The following is a 20,176-nucleotide window of genomic DNA, read 5'->3' on the forward strand; positions in this document are numbered from 1 at the left end:
TTGGAAAAGCATGACTAACTTGAGAATTAGAATATCATTTTATTTCTTGATGACGAATTTCATAACACAAATCTTCTTGATTGGTACAACACTACGGGTGCTATAAGTGCCTTGCAAATTTATATATACAGATTATATTTATACTGTAGATGATGATGCAGACCTGTTAATTACTTGCTTACAAAGCAACAGCAGAGGGGAAAGTGATGCATATTAATCAGGTGGAGTTATTTATAGGCTCGATTCCTTTGTTTCAATCCTGAACAACTGGTCAAGAATTTAAAGCATTGCAGATTACCGCACGTAAATTAATGTCACAAAATGCTGTAGCACAGATCCTTTGAAGGAAGTTGTATTTAAATTGAAATTAGGAATTAAAAGGTCTGTTGTCAATTAAGTTAGTAATTGTCTTTCGTATCTCTCTCTCTCACACATATAGATATTATTTGGGAGCTCACAATTCTTAAAATAAAGTTCAAATTTTAAATCTCTAAAACGTTATACATTTTTTAGGAAATCGTGTACAAAAGGATACATTTTTTTTTGGTGTTTAAAATTTATAATATATTTTAAAATCAGTTCAGATTTCATTTTTTTTTAAGTCTTAAACTTTAATTTGTCCATTGAAGAATTTAAGTTTTGCAAGCTTTCTTTCCTACAGTGCTGGATGTTTTATTTTCTAAAAGTCCTTACAAATATCTTTAGCTTCGACAATTCACTTTTGTATTTTCCCTTTTATTAATTATATTTATTATTATTTTCTAAATTTGCTTTCAGATTGAAAATGAATATGGCAGTACTGGGCTGTGTGATGCACATTACAAATCTCATCTTCGTGATTTCTTTCGAAAGCAATTAAAAAATAAAGTAGTTTTATTTACAACTGATGGATCTTCCAGCAGTGCTCTTTCATGTGGTAAAACTGATGAAGTTTTATCCACATTTGATTTTGGAACTGGTAATTTTTTTAAAATTTTTATGTATGTGCATATGTGTGTTTATATGTATAAATAAACTTTTCAATGTATTAAACATCTGTATACTTTTATCATAAGTTGAAATTGTGAATAAGTCTGTATGTATGTACTCTGTAGGTATAATTGAAGACCTTTTAATAATGTCTTAAGCTTATTATAAAACAAACTTTGATTTAAAGTTTAAATTTTTTATACTATTCCGTTAAAGCGGCATCAGTGTTAAAAAGGAGCCGCCTTTTTTCTGCCATCAATTGTTGCCAAGTATAAAATTATAAAATAGTAATAGAAATCAAGACTAAAAAGATATTTTCGTAAAAAGGAAAAAAAAAAAAAATCAATTCTTAAAGAGAGTGAATTTTTCTTTTTAATTTTTTAATATACAGTATTCTACACTAAAATAGAAAGTAATAAAACAAAAAGAAATTAAATCTAAACAGGTGGTATAAAATTACAAATATTATTCAATATCAGAGAAAATGGAGCTTTGTTTGAGTCAGCAGCCTTTTCGTCATTAGGTAATTGCGAAATTGTGTAATACTATCAGGTTCAGTGTTCCTTCTAACCTTCTTCGGGCACATACAAGGACCTGACTAGGAACAGAGAGCTTACTAAAGCTATGTTCACTAATTGTAGTAAGTAGACAGGATACAGACGAAGGGTATACAAAACCCTTTATTTTTTCTCTATATACAATAACTTCCTTACTTCGGAATACAATGACCCGCCACTCGGGGTCTAACGTAAAAGTATAAAAATAAAACTAAACTCTAATTTAACTTTAGAATAATACACGTGGAAGATTGGCCTTATAATAACAGGAAGCGTATGTAGCACAGAGACTGTGAACACTACAATACGTTTAATTTATCAAGAGGATTAAAACCTCTGGCCTGGAAGGCAAACAGCAACTGCGTAACTTCTAAGGTAAGCGGCCTGCGTTGACTTACTGCTTCCTCTCTCTCGCTTGGCAAAAAGCCACAACTTAAGTACTTGGCGTTCCCCAGACAAACTTTGCATAAAAACCTTCACGCTTATAATTCTGGCCGGAAGTAGAAAATAAGAAGTGATAGTAAAGATTTAAAATAAAATAAACATTAGTAAAACTTAAGATCCTTACAATACATTATGTTAAAAAAAATGGCGAAATATGGCAAAAAAATAATAAGTGATGGTATTTCAAACGTTAAATTCTTAAGCCATGGTATTTGACGTGTTGTTGTAGCATTGCTTTCTTCATTTTTAACTGATGTCGCTCTAACAGAATACTACCAAATTTTTTATTTATAAGATGCATTTTGGGTGTATATTTTATGCTTCATTAGATTAAACAAAATTTTCATCTGTTATTTATTCACAGTAAAAATTATTTTGTTTTATCACTTTTGTTATTTTATTTTCCTTTTGAAAAACTAATAACAATTTTTGATTATACTCTCTTTCATGCTATTAATATTTACTACAGTGCAAAGTCCGTAATCCGGACGTCCATTATCCTTAATGGTCTATAATCTGGAACTCAAAGCAACAAACTTTTTTTTTGTATGCATTACACATGCGCATTATTGTGCGTTTATGCATGCGCATGCACGTTGTGAGGATGTGTCTCCAGATAGGTTAAAAAATGTTTGGTATAATTTATGGCCAACTACCATATTTCAGGTGAGGACAATGAAGATGATAGCCGCCAATTTGAAGGTTTTCAGACTGTAATTTGAATAGTGGAACTTTGTAACTGAACAAGAAAAATTATGTCTGTTTATAGAGTTAAAGAGAAAGTATTAGCACAAAAAACAAAGCAACTTAAACAACTTACATCGAAAGAAATGTTTAATAAAGTAAACAAATAAATATTAAGCTTTTTTTTTTTTGTAGTAAAATTTGATACCCTTTAGATCATAATTGCTCTTTATTTCATAAATTACAGTTTCATATTTTTAATTATATAATTTCTGCATGCCATCTTACCAGATGTAAATTGAGGATCTATAATCTGGAATCGCCGAAGTCCCGATGAGTCCAGATTATGGACCTCGCACTGTATTTGATTAATCATTTTTTTCAAGCGTGGGTACAAATGATGAATTCACTGCAGGATTTGGCATAATGGAGTAAACATATTGATTTTCACATCTGCATTGTTAATTACAGCTTTATTTAGAATTTAGTTTATTTAATGTATTTTGATATATGGGAAATGTCTCTGTATATTTTTGTGTATTTACATGTTTACCACTATTTAATTTCTTAACACTTACTTGGTATAGATGCTATGAATGTAAAACTGTTATAACTGTTAAACTAACATAGAGAGTAAATAGTAATACGGTCAAAAGTGTTAATCTGGACACCCATAATCTGGAATGATCTATACTCCAGACCTCAAAACTACAAACTTTCTGTGCATGCGTCAACGCATAATGCGTTCACGCATGCGCATAGGCGTTTACGCATGTGCGTAATACCTTTACGCATGCACATATGAGTGTGCGCATAATACGTTTACGCATGCAAGTTTAATGTATAACGGATGGTATAAGCTAAGCTAAAATTATCTAATTATCTATTTCAGTTAATGTTGCAGATTGCATTGTTCCTTAATCTTCGAATTGGATCCGGCTTATTATTTTTTACAGACTGTTAGAGCAATTTTATAAATGTAAGCTTGAACTTTCGATTATGTCAAATAGAATTTCCGATGCTGGAGCTGACAAAGGATCTACAAAGCGAAAGTATGTTTCGATGTCCATCAAACAAAAAGTGGAATTGCTGCAAAAAATGGATAAAGACATATCCTTTGTTTCTCTAACCATTCCAAAATCTGTTTATCAATTTCACGCTGCTCTGCGAGGGGGGTGGGGACGTTGCAGGGCGCAATGAAGTGGAAGTTTATCTGTCAGTACTATCCTTATCTTCAGGGCAGATGTTTTTATTTTATTTGGCTTATAATTCCTTACTAAATGTAGTATTTCGTCTCAATGTACTCCGTCTTTGATATGATTTAAATCCAATTCCTCGTCATTAAATTCGCTTCCAATAGTGAAGAAAGTGACACGGAGGTTATTGAAAACAAAAAAATTTCTATTCACAAATTAGTCAGTATTCTCGACACAGCAATTATAGGACTTGAACAGCGGAACTCTGTAAAAGAAATGTTTAATAAAGTAAACAAATAAATATTAGGTTTTTTTTTTTTTTTTTTTTTTTTTTTTGTAAATTTTGATACCTTTTAGATCATAATTGTTCTTTATTTCATAAATTACGGTTTCATATTTTTAATTTTATAATTTCTGCATGCCATCTTACCAGATTTAAACTGACGATCTATAAGCCGGAAAAATCGATAATCCGGAATTGCCGAAGTCCCGACGAGTCCGGATTAAAGACTTTTGACTGTATATGGTTTTCAAAGCAGTCCTAGTCAGTGCATGCTTTTGCATGTAACTTTTATTTTGTATTGTAGTTATATAAAGAACTATAATATGTAAGCAGCCACACTGTGCAAACCAACAACCAACGTTAAATTGGTTATATTTTGAATGAAACACAGTCAGAGAATAAAGAACTACTTTAAAACTGTTTTTGTGGTTTGCTTTATATAGAGATATAAATATGAGCCTTCCCTCTGCCTTGAACCCATCCATGAAGACGCATCTTGTTGGATAGGTAATCTTTATAGCTTAATAAATTATCTACTTGCATTTGATTTTGAGAATATAAAACAAAAATTTCAGATTCTATGAAATGTTTAATTGATTTGCTTATGAAGACATGGCAAAATCTAAATGTAAAAGGAGGACCATAAATTTCAGCATTAAGCGAGACTTTAGTTAAACTATATTTATTCTACAACTGAAAATTTGTGACTAAAAACTTTAGTTATTGCACAACTCCGTAATTCTTTTTCTTAAACCTTTAACATTAAAAATCTATTTCTTGATCCCAACTATAATATTAATTTATATCTAAAGCAAACCCATCAGCATCAGAATGAATAAGACTAGTGAGCTCTGGCAGATTGGGTTGATTGCATAAGTTCTCATGTTGTTTCTTTTCTTTCTTTCTTTCCTTTTTTTTTTTTTTTTGTTGTTATATATAATACATTTATAAGTAAATATCTCTAATTTATTTCAAATGTCTTTCCCCTTTAATACAGACTGTGCTTCTGCTTATCTTGGTATTTGTATTTTTTTTCATGTAGAATATCATGTTTATAGCCATTAGATCAGTAGCCATAGTATCATTAATATATTATTACTATGATTATGGATTAATGGTAAGTATTGGACAAATATGAGATGATCTGTTTCATCGTATCATATTTTCATCTCATTCACCACCTATTTAAAATTATATTCCATAGCAAAATATTTTATACTCTATAGTAGAACTTAGTATTTGCATTTGAATTTTTTCCTTTTGTGTAAAACGTAATGTTATTTTCCAGGAGAAAATGTTACGGCAAAGGTTGAACTTCTTCGCTGGCATCAAGCATCAGGCCCTATCGTAAATTCGGAGTTTTATCCTGGTTGGCTGGATCATTGGGGGGCACCTCATGCTAATGTCAGTTCTGATAGAGTTGTAAATGCCTTAACTGATATTTTAGCAGCTAATGCTTCAGTAAATATGTACGTATAACAGCCATTAGGTAAAAATTTTAACATACTTTTTTTTTCTAATTAGGAAATATGAGTTTGTATTTAAAAATGTATAGGGATATGTATTAGGTTTTCCTTATATTTATTTATGCAAATTTTATGTTTATAACATAATAGCTTGTACACTGACTACCAATAAGTATTTGGACACCTATGCAAATGACGATATCTGCGGTCCTAAGGTACGTCACGGACTCCGCCGGTATATATCGTGTAGGAAACAGCATCAGCTTTAGTCGCATGCAAGATGCCTCGCAGTTTAGAGGTCTCTGATTTCGAGAAAGGTATAATTATCAGGTATCACAAATGTGGCCGATCCTTAAGGGACATATCTAGCGATCTGAAGTACCCAAAATCAACAGTGGCCTATGTGATTAAGAAGTGGAAGGTGAGCGGTGATTGTCGAAATGTGCGAGTCAGCAGACCAATGAAACTGGGAGATAGAGACCGACGAGTGCTGTCCAGAGAAATTCGGATGAACCGCAGCCAACCGATGGCCCTCATCTGTGAGAAGTTTCAACAGGCATCCGGGAGTATTGTTTCAATGAATACCATCCGTAAGGAAGCACATCTGCTTGGTTTTCATGATGATGCTGCTGCCCATAAGCCTTTGATCACAAAGTCCAACCGCGCTGCTCAGTTAATGTGGTGCAAAGCACATCGAAATCGGACTGTAGATTAGTGGGAACGGGTTCTTTGGAGTGACGAATCAAGGTTCACCCTTTACCGTTCGGATGGCATGGTCTGGATCTGGCGTCTACCTGGAGAACGTCTCCTTCCAGAATGCATTGTGCCAACAGTCAATTTCAGCGGAGATGGAATTATGGTTTGGGGGTGTTTCTCCTCGTATAGGCTGGGACCCTTTGTCCCCATTCATGGTAAGCTCAACTCCGATGCCTACTGCACTATTTTGGATGGCAATGTGCTTCCTAAGTTGTGGCAATTTTACGGGTTAGACCCCTGTTACTTTCAGGACGACAATGCCAGTTGTCATGTTTCGACGTTAACCAAGGCTTGGTATGGTGCCAGTGGAGTTCATCGAATGGACTGGCCTGCCCTGCCCAGATTCCAGACCTGAACCCTATCGAGAACCTCTGGGACGAGTTACATCGCTGAATTCAGGGGTGCACTACCCGTGTAAAATCATTGAAGGAACTTCTATGTCTTCTCCAAGCCGAGTGGAAGAAAATACCACTAGCTGTCATACAAAGACTTGTGGAAAGTATGCCCCGGAGGGTCCATGCTGTAATTACCTCTTGTGGAGGCTCTACCAACTATTGATTTTGAGTATTGATTTTGAAGTTAGTTTTTCTTTTCTATGACAGGTGTCCAAATACTTATTGGTAGTCAGTGTATAAGAGAGAAGAAAAAGTAATAAAAAATGTAATATCTGAAAGCTGCAGGTTTTAATATAACATCTGAAAAAGTTTACCAATAAATGTTTAAAAAAATTTAGTTAAGACATATAAAAATCATAAAATTGAATAGAAGCTGTAATTTGGTCTTGGTATGGAGATTTCAGCTCAACACCTGAAACAATTTTAAGTTAAGTAACTGTTATAGGTTTACCAGCTTAAGATTTAGCCTCTCAAAAAGTAAAGTTAGCAAACGTGAAATCTTACATATGAAACAATCTGTTCAAATCTATTATTTTAGTAGGAAAAAATTTGATATACTAAATTAATCATAAGTTTATGCCATGTGAAAACTTGTGCACTTATTTAATGTAGGAAATGGTATTCCATGTTATCACAGTCACTTTGGTAGAAGTTGTTAAATTTTCAACTCTGACAACCAGTGCTTCAGTCAAACAACATTGCCATTTTTGTATACTTTTTTTTTTTGTGACATTCCAAGTTCCAATGGCTTTTTATAAATAAATTATGATATTTATTTTGCCTTACTTTTTAAATATGCACTTGGGGAATTTGCCAGCAATGGATGAAACTGCAGTTAAATTTGCAGGAATACAGAATACTAAAGGGAATAATAAGGAGATGTGTTTGGTGGCTGCCAGTGTTGCCAAGTTTCTGCAATTCTCTAATGACTTTTTAAGCAGAAACAGATTGTTGTGTACTTGGGAAGAAGAACAGCATGAAAAAATTGCAGAAAGATTTGAATGAATGCAAGTGCTGATTATTTTTAGTGTGCCAATCACATAATCCATATTTAATAATTAAAATTTGCATTTTAAATTACTAGAACATGTTTTCTTTCCATATGTTAATAGTGTTTGCCAATTTACAATAAATATCAATAGTTTGAGAATCTTTTACATTGCACAAACTACCAACTTGCACCTGATAAATAACTTTTACCTTTTCACCTATAAAATATCATGAAATTGTACTAAAGTTGTGTTAATACTTAACTGAGGAAAAAATTGTTCAAAACATGGCTATGTATTTATCATTTTCACATGAGGCTTGTAGCAAATATTTCTGGTTTACCAGTGTGTGAAATCCATAGATTGAAAATAATAAATGCCTTGAGAAATCCATTGAGATATTTAAATGAAATGAAATTTTTAAAAAAGCATTTCATTAAATAATGGGGTATTATATAGAGTCAAGAATATAAGAAGAATCAAATTAAAGATTTTACGCTTTTTCGTATCAGTAAGAATCCAAGGAGCAAATATACAACAAGGTAACAAAGCAATGAAAAACACAAAGTTTAAACAAATTGTCTGTAAAGATAATAATAGAAGTAATAACAATTAATTTCAATTAAAATAAAGAAATTATATCGCAAGGTCATGATTTAAATTAACCAGTTATTATGATTTCAGTCTTTGGTATTTTTCCTTACCATATTCCTCACCACAATGCAAATGATATAGCCAACACATAAACTGAAGTTTTTGGAATTTAAGACAGAGCGTGTTTCTTGCTTCAGATGCGCACTACATGTTAGTTTCCTGCCAGCTCTGTTAGTTGTAATTATTCAACTTAACATTCTGTCACCACCAACATTTTGGTTTTGACACTCCGGTAGAGTTATTGAGCCAGTTTCTAGTAAATCTTTAACGGTGTATTCTTTGACAACTGTTCTACATTTAATTTAAATTTGTCAGCTCTCTATAGATGCATCACTACAAGCTATGGCTGGTATTGTTGCATGAAAGAATGCATTTATGTTCTAAATTCTGTTTAAATGAAAATGTTATTTAAACCTTCTCACAATTTTGTAGTTACTTGCTGTACATCTGTTTGGGTTATTGGACTGATTAACATTACCGTATCAAGTGAAACCTTACTATATTTTAATTGCTGAAATAGAAACCTTAGACGAGCCTTTTCAGAATTTTAGGCTCTTACATTATGTCACATTGTGTTACACTTTCAAGCATATATTATTAAAGTGACCAAGCGTTACTACTGCATGAATCTTAAAATCTTTCTTTCATTTTTTTGCACAACGTAGCAAATAACCAGTTCTCTGAGTTTTGCCATTTGATGTTCTAAATCTTTCAAATTATAACTGAAACTATTTAACAAACTGAGCAATTTTTTTTATAGCCCATAGAAAGTGTTTCTGAAATGATATATAAACATCAAAAATCAAATTAAAAAAATTATAAAATTTAAGTCATTTGATATTATAAAATATTTCCCTGAATATAGTAAGAATTTCCCTGAGTAAGGAAATCGATGTATAAGACAAAAATATAAAAGTAAACCTTGCTTCTGTTTAAGTTCTGTTTAAAAAATGTTAATGTTGTTAAAAATGTTTAAAAAAACGCTAAAATTTGTATTTATATTATGAATTTATTGTGAACTTGTTAAAAAAAAAGGTTCAAGAAATGGAACTTGAAATAAATATCAAGTCATTTATTTTAAAAATGTAGAATCAGAATTATTAAATGTAATAAATAAATAAAAAGCATATTATGTAATGACTAAATAAAAAAAAATTGTATTTAGAAGTTACAGCTCAGCTGTTTAAAGCAGTTAAATGCTGTTGAGAGATAAGAAAAAAAAAATCTTTTTTTAAATATGTATATACTGTTGCGTACGTACGGGTTCGTTTCGTGTGTACGGGTTCGTTACGTTGCACAATTCCGATGAAAAATGAACAAAAATTTATTATTATCACAACAAAAATGCTTAAATTTTCTCAAATTATCATGCAGTATTACAATATCTCACAATAGTTATCTTTTAACTACTCAAATGTCCAATAGAACATAATTCAAAACTGCTAAAGAAAGCTAATCCGCGAATTCGCTACAATCAACAAGAGCAGTTTTCTAAACAGCAACAAACTAAGCAGCAACTGCAAACTGAGATGCTTTCCTCCTTTTATAAGATTTTAAAATCACGCACTAGAATTTTCCAGTACTTTCTCGAAACCAAAAAAAGATATTTATGTATTTAATGCACGCGCTCTTGTATTTTCAATTTTCCGGCTTAGCTTTCTTTTAATATTCGTCACGCGCTGCACTGCGCGAGAAATAAAACCATTTAATTTATAATTGAAGTAACATTAGCTTTTTAAATACCAAATTCGTAACACTGCCCCTTTCCCAAAGGACTGCACGTCCCGGGCAGTACAATCCCTGGACAGGAAGCCAAACTTACAACTGAGGCATAAATGCAACTGACGCATAAACATTACATTACAATATCAAACAACATAAACAATAAATGCAATAACTAACTTAAACAAATCAAATGCTATCAAATACTAAATACAAATAAAATCAAATACACATTTAAAAACAAAAAGGACCATGGTCTTACACTATTTACAATTATTTACATTACGTACTATGGCCATAGTAATGAGCTAACCTGTCGTAATGAATGACTTTAGGTTTAGAGTTCGAAGACTTACGGATCCGAACCACGACGTCATTCAGCCGGTTTAGCACTGTGTACGGGCCATCCCAAGGTGACTGTAATTTCGGACAAAGTCCTTTCCGTCGAGTCGGATTCCACAACCACACCTTGTCTCCTTCGTGGAATTGATGTTCAGTAGCTCTTGTGTCGTATCGGGTCTTCATCTTCTCCATCGCTAAGTTGACTCGCTCTCATGCAAAGTTGTGCATCACTTCAAACCGGGCCTGGAGATCTTGAATATATTCCTCAGACGATGAAGGAGCATCCAGAGGGCGGCCAAACAATAGATCACATGGCAGACGAAGGTCACGACCGAAGAGCATCTGTGATGGAGAATAGCCGGTAGTCTTGTGGACAGCACTGCGGTAAGCCAGTAAAAAGAGTGTTAATTTCTTGTCCCAGTCCTGTTGGTTTCTGGAAACCACTAATGAGAGGTTATTAAGGATGGTTCGATTGAACCTCTCTACCATGCCATCCGACTGGGGATGCAATGGCGTCGTTTGAGTTTTGTCAATGCCGAGTAGTTTGCATAGTTCTTTGATTACTGCCAAGGCAAAATTCCTTCCCTGATCGGAATGTAACTGAAGAGGCAGTCCGAACCTGGAAATCCAGTGCTGTATCATCACCTCAGCTACTGTAACAGCCTCTTGATCAGGAACAGGATACGCTTCAGGCCACTTGGTGAAGTAATCAATGACAACGAGTATGTATTTGTTGCCATCAGCAGTTCGTGCAGAGGTCCCAAGATGTCAAAGGCGATACGTTCAAACAGCACACCTACGTTGTAACGTTGCAGCTTGCCTCGGCTGCGTTTCCTCGGTCCTTTCCGACCTGCACAGGCATCGCAAGATCGGCACCACTTTTGCGCGTCATCCTTTGCGTTATTCCAGTAAAAGCGCTCATGAACTCTCTGTAAGGTCTTCATAATTCCAAAGTGACCTCCTGTAGGGCTGTTATGTAGTTCTTTAAGGACATCAGGAATCCGGGATCTTGGAAGTATCAGTTGCCATCGGAACGTCTTCCCATCATCCGATTCGAATTTTCGGTATAAGACACCGTTTCGAATGTGAAGTGAATCCCAGAGTGCCCAGTATTGTTTTGTTGTAAGACTACAGATAGAAATGTCCTGCCATGTAGGTTTTCTGTTTGATGACTCCATTAAATCAAGTATGGGTTTAATGTCGCGGTCTTCCAGCTGGCCTTTCCTTACTTTATCATCACTCCACGGGTCTCGATCAGCCGATGTTGATGTTGTAATTTGTCTTGCGACCGGAGTCAGCAGCTCGTATTTCGCTTCCACCCTGGAACAATATCGGCAGCTTTCTGGGCAGGGTCTTCTAGACAGGGCGTCGGCGTTCCCGTGTGATGATCCCTTACGATGACGGATAGTGATGTCATAGTCTTGGAGTCTCTGTATCCACCTGTCTATTTGACCCTCAGGATTCTTGAAATTTAAAAGCCAGGCCAATGAGGCATGGTCCGTGCGGAGGAGGAATTTTCTGCCGTATAGATAATGATGGAAATGTTCTACAGCTTTGACTATGGCGAGCAACTCTTTCCTGGTGACACAGTAATTCCTCTCTAGTTTAAACAGGCACTTGCTCTAGGACGCCACTACACGTTCTTGGCCGTCTATTTCTTGGGACAAAACCGCACCGACACTTTCATTGCTCGCGTCCATGTCGAGAATAAATGGTCTGTCGAGCTGAGGATACATCAGGATTGGAGAAGATGTTAAAGCTTCCTTTGAGTTGTTAAATGCATCCTCGCATTGTTTTGTTCACAAGAACATTTGCTTGCTCTCTGTCAGCTTGTGAAGGGGTCTTGCGATGGAAGAAAAGTCCTTCACGAATCTCCTATGGTAGGTGCAAAGCCCTAGGAAGCTTCTCAGCTGATGGACATTTTCGGGACATGCCCAGGATTTAACCGCTGATACCTTTTCAGGATCCGTGCGTACACCTTCTGCAGAGATGACATGTCCCAGATAAGTCACTTCCTTTCGGAACAATTTGCATTTAGCGAGACTCAGCTTCAGATTGGCTTCTTTCAGTTTCTGAAGCACCTTCCTAAGATTTTCTAAATGTTCTTCAAAACTCTTTCCGACGATGATGATCTCATCCAGGTATATCAGGCAGGCTTCGTAGGAAAGGCCTTTCAAAACAGTCTCCATAAGACGTTCGAATGTTGCCGGCGCATTACACAGTCCAAACGACATCACCTTGAATTGCCAAAGCCCTTGTCCCGTAGTAAATGCCATCTTTTCTCGGTCATCAGGGTGTATTTCTACCTGCCAATACCCACTCTTTAAATCAAGTGTTGAGAACCACTTGCTTCCAGAAAGAGTGTCCAAAATGTCATCAATTCTAGGAAGAGGGTAACTGTCTTTCTTCGTAACCTCATTCAATCGGCGATAGTCGACGCAAAATCTTGTTGAGCCGTCTTTCTTTCTGACTAGGACAATGGGAGATGCCCATGGACTTGCTGAAGGCTCGATGACATCGCCTTCTTCCATATCCTTTAAAAGTGTTCGTACCTCTTCCTGTTTAGCAAACGGTAGACGTCTTGGATGTTGCTTGATCGGGGGATGATCGCCGCTATCGATTCTATGTTATGTTAAACTAGTTCGACCCACGTCAGAAAACGAGCGGGAGAAAACAACTTGAAGATCTTTAATGATGCGATCGGCAGCATTCTTCTCTTCATCGTTTAATTGCGCATTCTGGTGTAACTCTGATGTAATGCTTTCTGAAGACACGGATTCTTGGATGTTACCCTTTCTTTCAATGCTGGTTACTGGAGTACATGCTGCAACCACTTCACTTTGCTTAATAACTCTCGTCTTCTCAGTTACATTGGCGACTCTCACCGGGATAACCGTTCTGGATAGGTCGACGAGTGTTGAGGCTACTAGTACTCCTTTTGGGCTATTACAGTTATTTGGATATTCTATGATGCTGTAGCGGAAATTTCTGTTTTTGGCTATGGATCCAGGAAGTAAAATTTCTGTTCTTGCTGATATTGTGATATTGTCTTGTGCTATAATTTTATGGACAGATTTAACTTCTTCATCATTAATTCCAAATAACGCTATGTCCTCAGATGTAGAATGCAATTCATTATTTTTAAAGTCCAAGGAAAAATTGTATTTCCTTAGAAAGTCCAATCCGAGTTTGCAAGAATCAATGATCTCTGCTACGTATGCTGTGTGATGGTAAGTGGCACTCCCAAACGTAATGTTAACATTTACTTTTCCGTCAATGTCGATCTTCTCACCGGACACAGTCCGGAGGGTAACGCAGGGCGGCGTCCAGATAAGTTTGCCTCCCAGTTGTTGAGCCACATCTTTTCGGATGATAGTAACGTTGGCTCCTGTATCTATTGTCATATTGCAGGGAACTCCATTAATATGTCCTATTATGAAAAGACCATTACTGCTGCCTCTCACTGCAGAAATCTGAAATGCTTTAAACTGGGGCTTTTCATTATCTGGCAACCTCCGCCCCGCGAGATGGCCACTAATTAGTCTCCCTGCTGTTTGTTAGGAGCGGTCTTAACATCCGTACCCTGGGGTATTCTGCAGTTTAATCGTATGTGCCCTTCAGCACCGCAGTTCGAGCATTTTACAGTCGGTTTCTTGTCACCAATATTCCGTCTCAAGGCATTCAATTGTCTAGTTAAATCGTCTAAATGAGCAGTGACTTCATCCCCTGGCTCCTGGACTTGAGCAGCTCTGACTAGATGGCGGTCTCGACGGGTGGCTTGCTGGGCTGCCTCAAATTTCATGGTGTACACTAAAGCGCTTTTCAGATCTTTAACATCCGCCATTCGCAGTGCTTTCTCTATTTCAGGGTCCCGGATGCCATCGATGAAATATTGCAGAAACAGGATTTCCCTTGTTTCTGTCGGGCACTCTGAAAAGGCGTGATGTGACAGCCTTTCAACATCCGTGGCGAGCTCCTGAAGTGTTTCATTGGGCTTCTGTTGACGGGATTTCAATTGGAGCCTGCTGTAGTCTTTTAAACATTTCTCGCCAAAGCGCAGCTCCAAAGCGCCAGATAGAGCTTCGAAATCTAGCCTTTGATTTTCGGGAAGCGTCTGCAGGATATCCGCTGCGTCTGCTCTAAGAGAAGCGGCGAGATGACAGGCCTTAGTTTGGGAATCCCATCCATTCGCATCCGCAACAATAAAAAACTGGATCTTATACACTTGCCAGGATGTCTTCCCATCATATGTGGATAGCTTCAGAGATGGACGAGCAGGCATCGGTAGGAATTTAAAACCATCACTATTGTTCCCTGCCGTCGCTACGAATTTCTTTAAAATATCCACTTCTTTGGCTACTGCAGAAACCCTATCATCAATTTGTTGTTGGACGGCACAAACTCTTCCTTCAATTCGTTCCTCCACAGCAGAAACTCTCCCTTCTATATGTTCTTTTACAGAAGAAACTTTTTCTTCTATTTCTTCTTTCACTGAAGAAACTCTTTCTTCAATTTGATCTTTTACGGAAGAAACCTTTTCTTCAATTTTTTCAACTTTATTTTTAACTGTCTCAATTCTGCCTTCTATAGCTTCAAATTTATTTTCTATTATGCAGGTAATTTCTCTTTTCATTTCTTCTTGACGTGCTTCAATCTTTTCTTGACCAGCTTGAATGGCTTTCATTTCATCCTTAACGGATTCCTAGCCCAATTTCATTTCTTCCTTAATGGAGTTGACGGCCCCTTCCATCTTTTCTTGGAAAGCAGCAAATGCAGTCATCATTTGCCTGAATTGTTCTTCCATCGCTCTTGTAATTGGCATTCAAAATCCCGCTTCTGACACCAAAAATTGTTGCGTGCGTATGGGTTCGTTACAAAAAGAATGCACAAGTCCGATGAAAAATGAACAAAAATTTATTATTATCACAACAAAAATGCTTAAATTTTCTCAAATTATCATGCAGTATTACAATATCTCACAGTAGTTATCTTTTAACTACTCAAATATCCAATAGAACGTAATTCAAAACAGCTAAAGAACGCTAATCTGCGAATTCGCTACAATCAACAAGAGCAGTTTTCTAAACAGCAACAAACTAAGCAAGCAACTAACTACAAACTGAAATGTTTTCCTCCTTTTATACAATTTTAAAATCACACGCTAGAATTTTCCAGTACTTTCTCGAAATCAAAAAGAGATATTTATTTATTTAATGCACGCGCTCTTGTATTTTCAATTTTCCGGCTTAGCTTTCTTTTAATATTCATCACGCGCTGCACTGCGCGAGAAATAAAACCATTTAATTTATAATTGAACTAACATTAGCTTTTGAAATACCAAATTCGTAACAATACATATACTCTTTATGGACGGCTGGGGAATCTGGAAAATAAATTTATGTATCTTTTTAAATAAAAGTAAAAATATTAAAAATATGTGTTCATATAGTTGAACATTCAGTGGTAAGTCTAAGTTATTTTTTGATTTTATAGCTATCATAAAAAATAAAATTTAGAAGAGGTAAAATATGCATTTTTGAATTTTGTTTAACAGTGTAATTGATTCATGTGTTATTGATGCTGTAATAAAATATTTAATTATTTTAAGTATGGCTTAAATATTCATTATTTTGATTTTTTAACCTTTTAATATTGCAGTTATTGGTTTTGTTACTTTTATAAAATTAAATGTTGACTATTCAATTTCACTTAATATTCAAGTTTCACTTAATATTCAGTTATAATTAATATTCAGTTTCACTTAATTCAATTGGCTATAAATATTGTTGTAGTATATTTCCTTGCTGATAGCAAGTAATGCCTGCATAATTTCCTACTGATAACTTTTTCTGTCATATTCTCTCGTATTATTTTTTCTGTCTTGTTTTCCTTCCATTACTACTTTTAATTTAATTTAAGAATAAAGTAAGAATTTCATATTGCATAGTTGAGAATAATCTTATATGCACAAATTCAAGGTGTTTTGATTGTATGTTACCATTTTATCTTTGCTTATTCACTTGGAAAATGCAACATGGAATGGTATTTTCTGGTTGTTTTGAAATTATTTTTGCTGTCATACATTTCATAACTGGTAACATTTTATACACTTTCTCATTAATATTTTGGATACAATTAATCTGTATTATGATGTAATTAAACCTTTTTGGGGGAAAAGTGTTGAAATATATATTTTTGTTAATTAAGTGACTTAGCCATTTTTTTATCATAATTATCAATTTTTTTAATTGTATTCAATTTACATGATGCCATTTATAAAATTTAAAGACGCAAAATTTATACATCAGTTCATAGAAAAGAAAATTTTAAGTAATGTAATCCTTTCCTAAGTAAGTAAATTTTAGAGCAACTTATGTCTTCAGAAAATTATTTTTTCTTTCTTTTTCAGTTATATGTTCCATGGAGGTACATCTTTTGGATTTAGTGCTGGTATGTAATTTTTTTCGATCACTGATGTTTAAGAGTATTTGTTAAGAGTGAATTTTTGAATGCGGTATTTAAAAATTAAAACAAACTTCGTTACATCTGTGAAAATAGTATGAGATCTTTTTTCACTGGTGGACCATCATGTGTAGCAGTTATTTATTATTTCAGAATTTAAGAAAGAACAATACTTTATGAAGAAAAAAGCACTTAAAGAATATTTTATGGTGTATGGGAATTTAAGTGGAATTTTATATTTATTATATGTTAATCAAAAGAAACATCTAGAATGAGACATAAAATTGCACATATCTTAAAATTGTCTTGCAGAAGTTATAGACATTAGATACAGCACATGACATTCGAAATTGGAGATCTTTAATAAAGTGATGCTGCATAAAAAGTCAAATTTTGTTGTGTAAATTTTAAGTGTAATCACCTGCAAATGTATCTCAAAATTCTTTGGAGTCATTAATTAAAAAAGGGGGTACTGTTCTGTTATCAGACCTGAATTCAAACATCGCTAGAAGCTGATGATCTGGCAAAAAATTCGAAGCATAAAAATAATCGCCAAAATATTTATGATATAGTTTAGTTAAAGAAAATTCCAAAGGAAAAAATAACGTAACAGATATTCATACAATTAGAAATTTTTAATGTAAATTAAGCAACTTGCCAAAGAAATTAAGAAAAAAAATCAGTTAGCGAATTTAGGTAATTAAGATTAGTGCGGAGACATAAACCTGTGGATATCATTTAAAATGTCTAAAAGATTTGCTTTTTTAAGATGCATCTGCCACCACATTAACTCACATAAGAATCTAATTGGTTACGTTCAATGCCGCATTGAAGTTTGTTTCGCACTGTCCTATAACTTTTCAAAAGTTTCAGTATGGTAACTACTATTGAGATCGATATAATTATACCTGTGGTTAAGGCAGAAAAGTTCAAATCCGGATCTTGACATCTCTTTCCCAGTGCTTCTTTCAAACTAAAGTAGAACTTCATTTTATGGTTTTTCATACACTTTCTTCCAGAGTGAACAATTCCTCGTTCCTGAAGAAATTGTATGGAAGATATTTCATCATTATGTAAGTCCCAAATTTTCAAATCCATGGTAAATACAAGAATAATAAAAACAAAACTGACCATTACATCTTTAGAATTTGTATTCTCATTGCCAATTTTGAAATGCATTCTTTTACTTTTTTAAAATGTAAACATTATAACAGTTTTAAAAGTAAACATTGGCATCTTCATATAAATCAATCTCTTGACGAGTTTAGCAGAACATTTGGCGATAACTCCAGTCCGATAACAGAACAGTACCAAAAAAAGGTTCAGTATTTTTTACTGGCTATTCTTTTCTTTATGTGTATGGCAGTTATATTTATTAAATACAGTCAAAAGTCGTTAATTCGGACACCCAAAATCCGGAATGATCTATAATCCGGACCTCAAAGCTACAAACTTTCTGCGCATGCGTCGCGTTGATGCATGCAAGACCTTTACAGCTGCGAATATGCAAAAGTGCGAACGCGCATAATATGTTTACGCATGCGCGTTTAATGTATAACGGACAGTATAAGCTAAAATTATCTAATTATCTATTTCAGTTAATGTTGCAGATTGCATTGTTCCTTAATCTTCGAATTGGATCTTCGGCTTATTATTTTTTGCAGACTATTAGAGCAATTTTATAAAAGTAAGCTTGAACTTTCGATTATGTCAAATAGAATTTCCGATATATATATTTACTAATATGTAAAGGATCTACAAAGCGAAAGTATGTTTCGAAGTCCATTAAACAAAAAGTGGAATTGCTGCAAAAAATGGATAAAGGCATAATCCTTTGTTTATCTAACTGTTCCGAAATCTGTTTATCAATTTCATGCTGCTCTGCAGCGTGCAATGAATTGGAAGTTGATCTGTCAGCACTATCCTTATCTTCAGGATAGATGTTTTTATTTATTTGGCTTATAATTCCTTACTAAATGTAGTATTTCATCTCGACGTACTCCGTGTTTGATATGATTTTAATCAAATTCCTCGTCATTATAATTCCCTTCCGATAGTGAAGAAAGTAACACAGAGGTTATTGGAAATGAAAAAATTTCGATTGACAAATTAGTCGGTATTCTCGACACAGCAATTATAGGATTTCAACAGCGGAACTTTGTAACTGAAGAAGAAATTATGTCTTATAGTTTATAGAATTAAAGAGAAAGTATTATCACATAAAACGAAGCAACTTAAACAACTTACATTGAAGGAAATGTTTAATAAAGTAAACAAATAAATATTAAGCTTTTTTTTTTTTGTAAATTTTGATACCCTTTAGATCATAATTGTTCTTTATTTCATAAATTGCGGTTTCATATTTTTAATTTTATAATTTCTGCATACCATCTTACCATATTTAAACTGATGATCTATAATCCGGAAAAATCGATAATCCGGAATCGCCGAAGTCCCGACGAGTCCGGATTAACGACTTTTGACTGTAGTACGAGGTATAAATCATTGAAATATGAATTAGCATTGTTGTCATACTTGCTACTATATTAATTTGTGTGGAACCTTATATTTAGAACTGCAACCAAATGTATTGAACAATAATTAGCTGATATACTATATTATTTATATATTATCTTAGCCACTTGCATAGCCAGCCTAAAATAGTTACTATAAAAAAAGAAAAGTATATAATTATTTTAATAAATCCAGCTAATGTAATTTAAGTAAACCCACTAGCATAATTTTGTAATTCCATAAACGTTAAATAAATAAATTTTCATAAAAGAAAAAAATCTGAAAGGTTTCAGATTTTAAATTACGCCCAAAGGGGCATTTTTTTTAACATTTTGTGTGTTACTTTTATTTATTAAATATTATGTACTTGGCACTTAAACTATAAAATTCAGTTCAATTCAGCAATATCGCAAAATAATTTTAAAACGAGCATATCTTTAGAATTTGTGATACACAATCTCAAGTGCTGGAGAGAGAAAAAAAAAATTTCCCGTACAGTGTTGCCATTGCTCGCATTGAAATCGTTTAGTTTGTTAATCAAAATTTCATTGAAGTGTTACAAAATATGAAAATGATAATAAAAAAAATTTCAAATTCGGGCTTCCACATGCCCATACTCTATGGAAAATTATATCATTCATATTTTGATGGCTCTAGGTACCATTGTTTTATCACAATGCTTGAAACATACATACATTCATGCAGATTTCTTCATTATTTAATTTTTTTAAACATAATATTGA

The 20,176-nt window shown here is 34.2% G+C and overlaps 1 protein-coding gene across 1 annotated transcript in view; it reads left to right on the plus strand.

Moving 5' to 3' along the window:
- Window positions 1-20,176, plus strand: part of Ect3 (Ectoderm-expressed 3) — a 69,437-nt gene that overhangs the window by 21,919 nt on the left and 27,342 nt on the right. Inside the window, exons 6-8 of the mRNA XM_035365615.2 lie at window positions 778-958; window positions 5,422-5,602; window positions 16,867-16,907. Of these exons, the coding sequence (XP_035221506.1) occupies window positions 778-958; window positions 5,422-5,602; window positions 16,867-16,907 (403 nt within the window). The remainder of the gene's footprint in view (window positions 1-777; window positions 959-5,421; window positions 5,603-16,866; window positions 16,908-20,176) is intronic.

The sequence above is a fragment of the Stegodyphus dumicola genome, chromosome 11 (assembly GCF_044657685.1).
Source record: "Stegodyphus dumicola isolate Sdum_Otavi_A_Nest chromosome 11, ASM4465768v1".
NCBI classification, from domain to species: Eukaryota; Metazoa; Arthropoda; class Arachnida; order Araneae; family Eresidae; genus Stegodyphus; species Stegodyphus dumicola.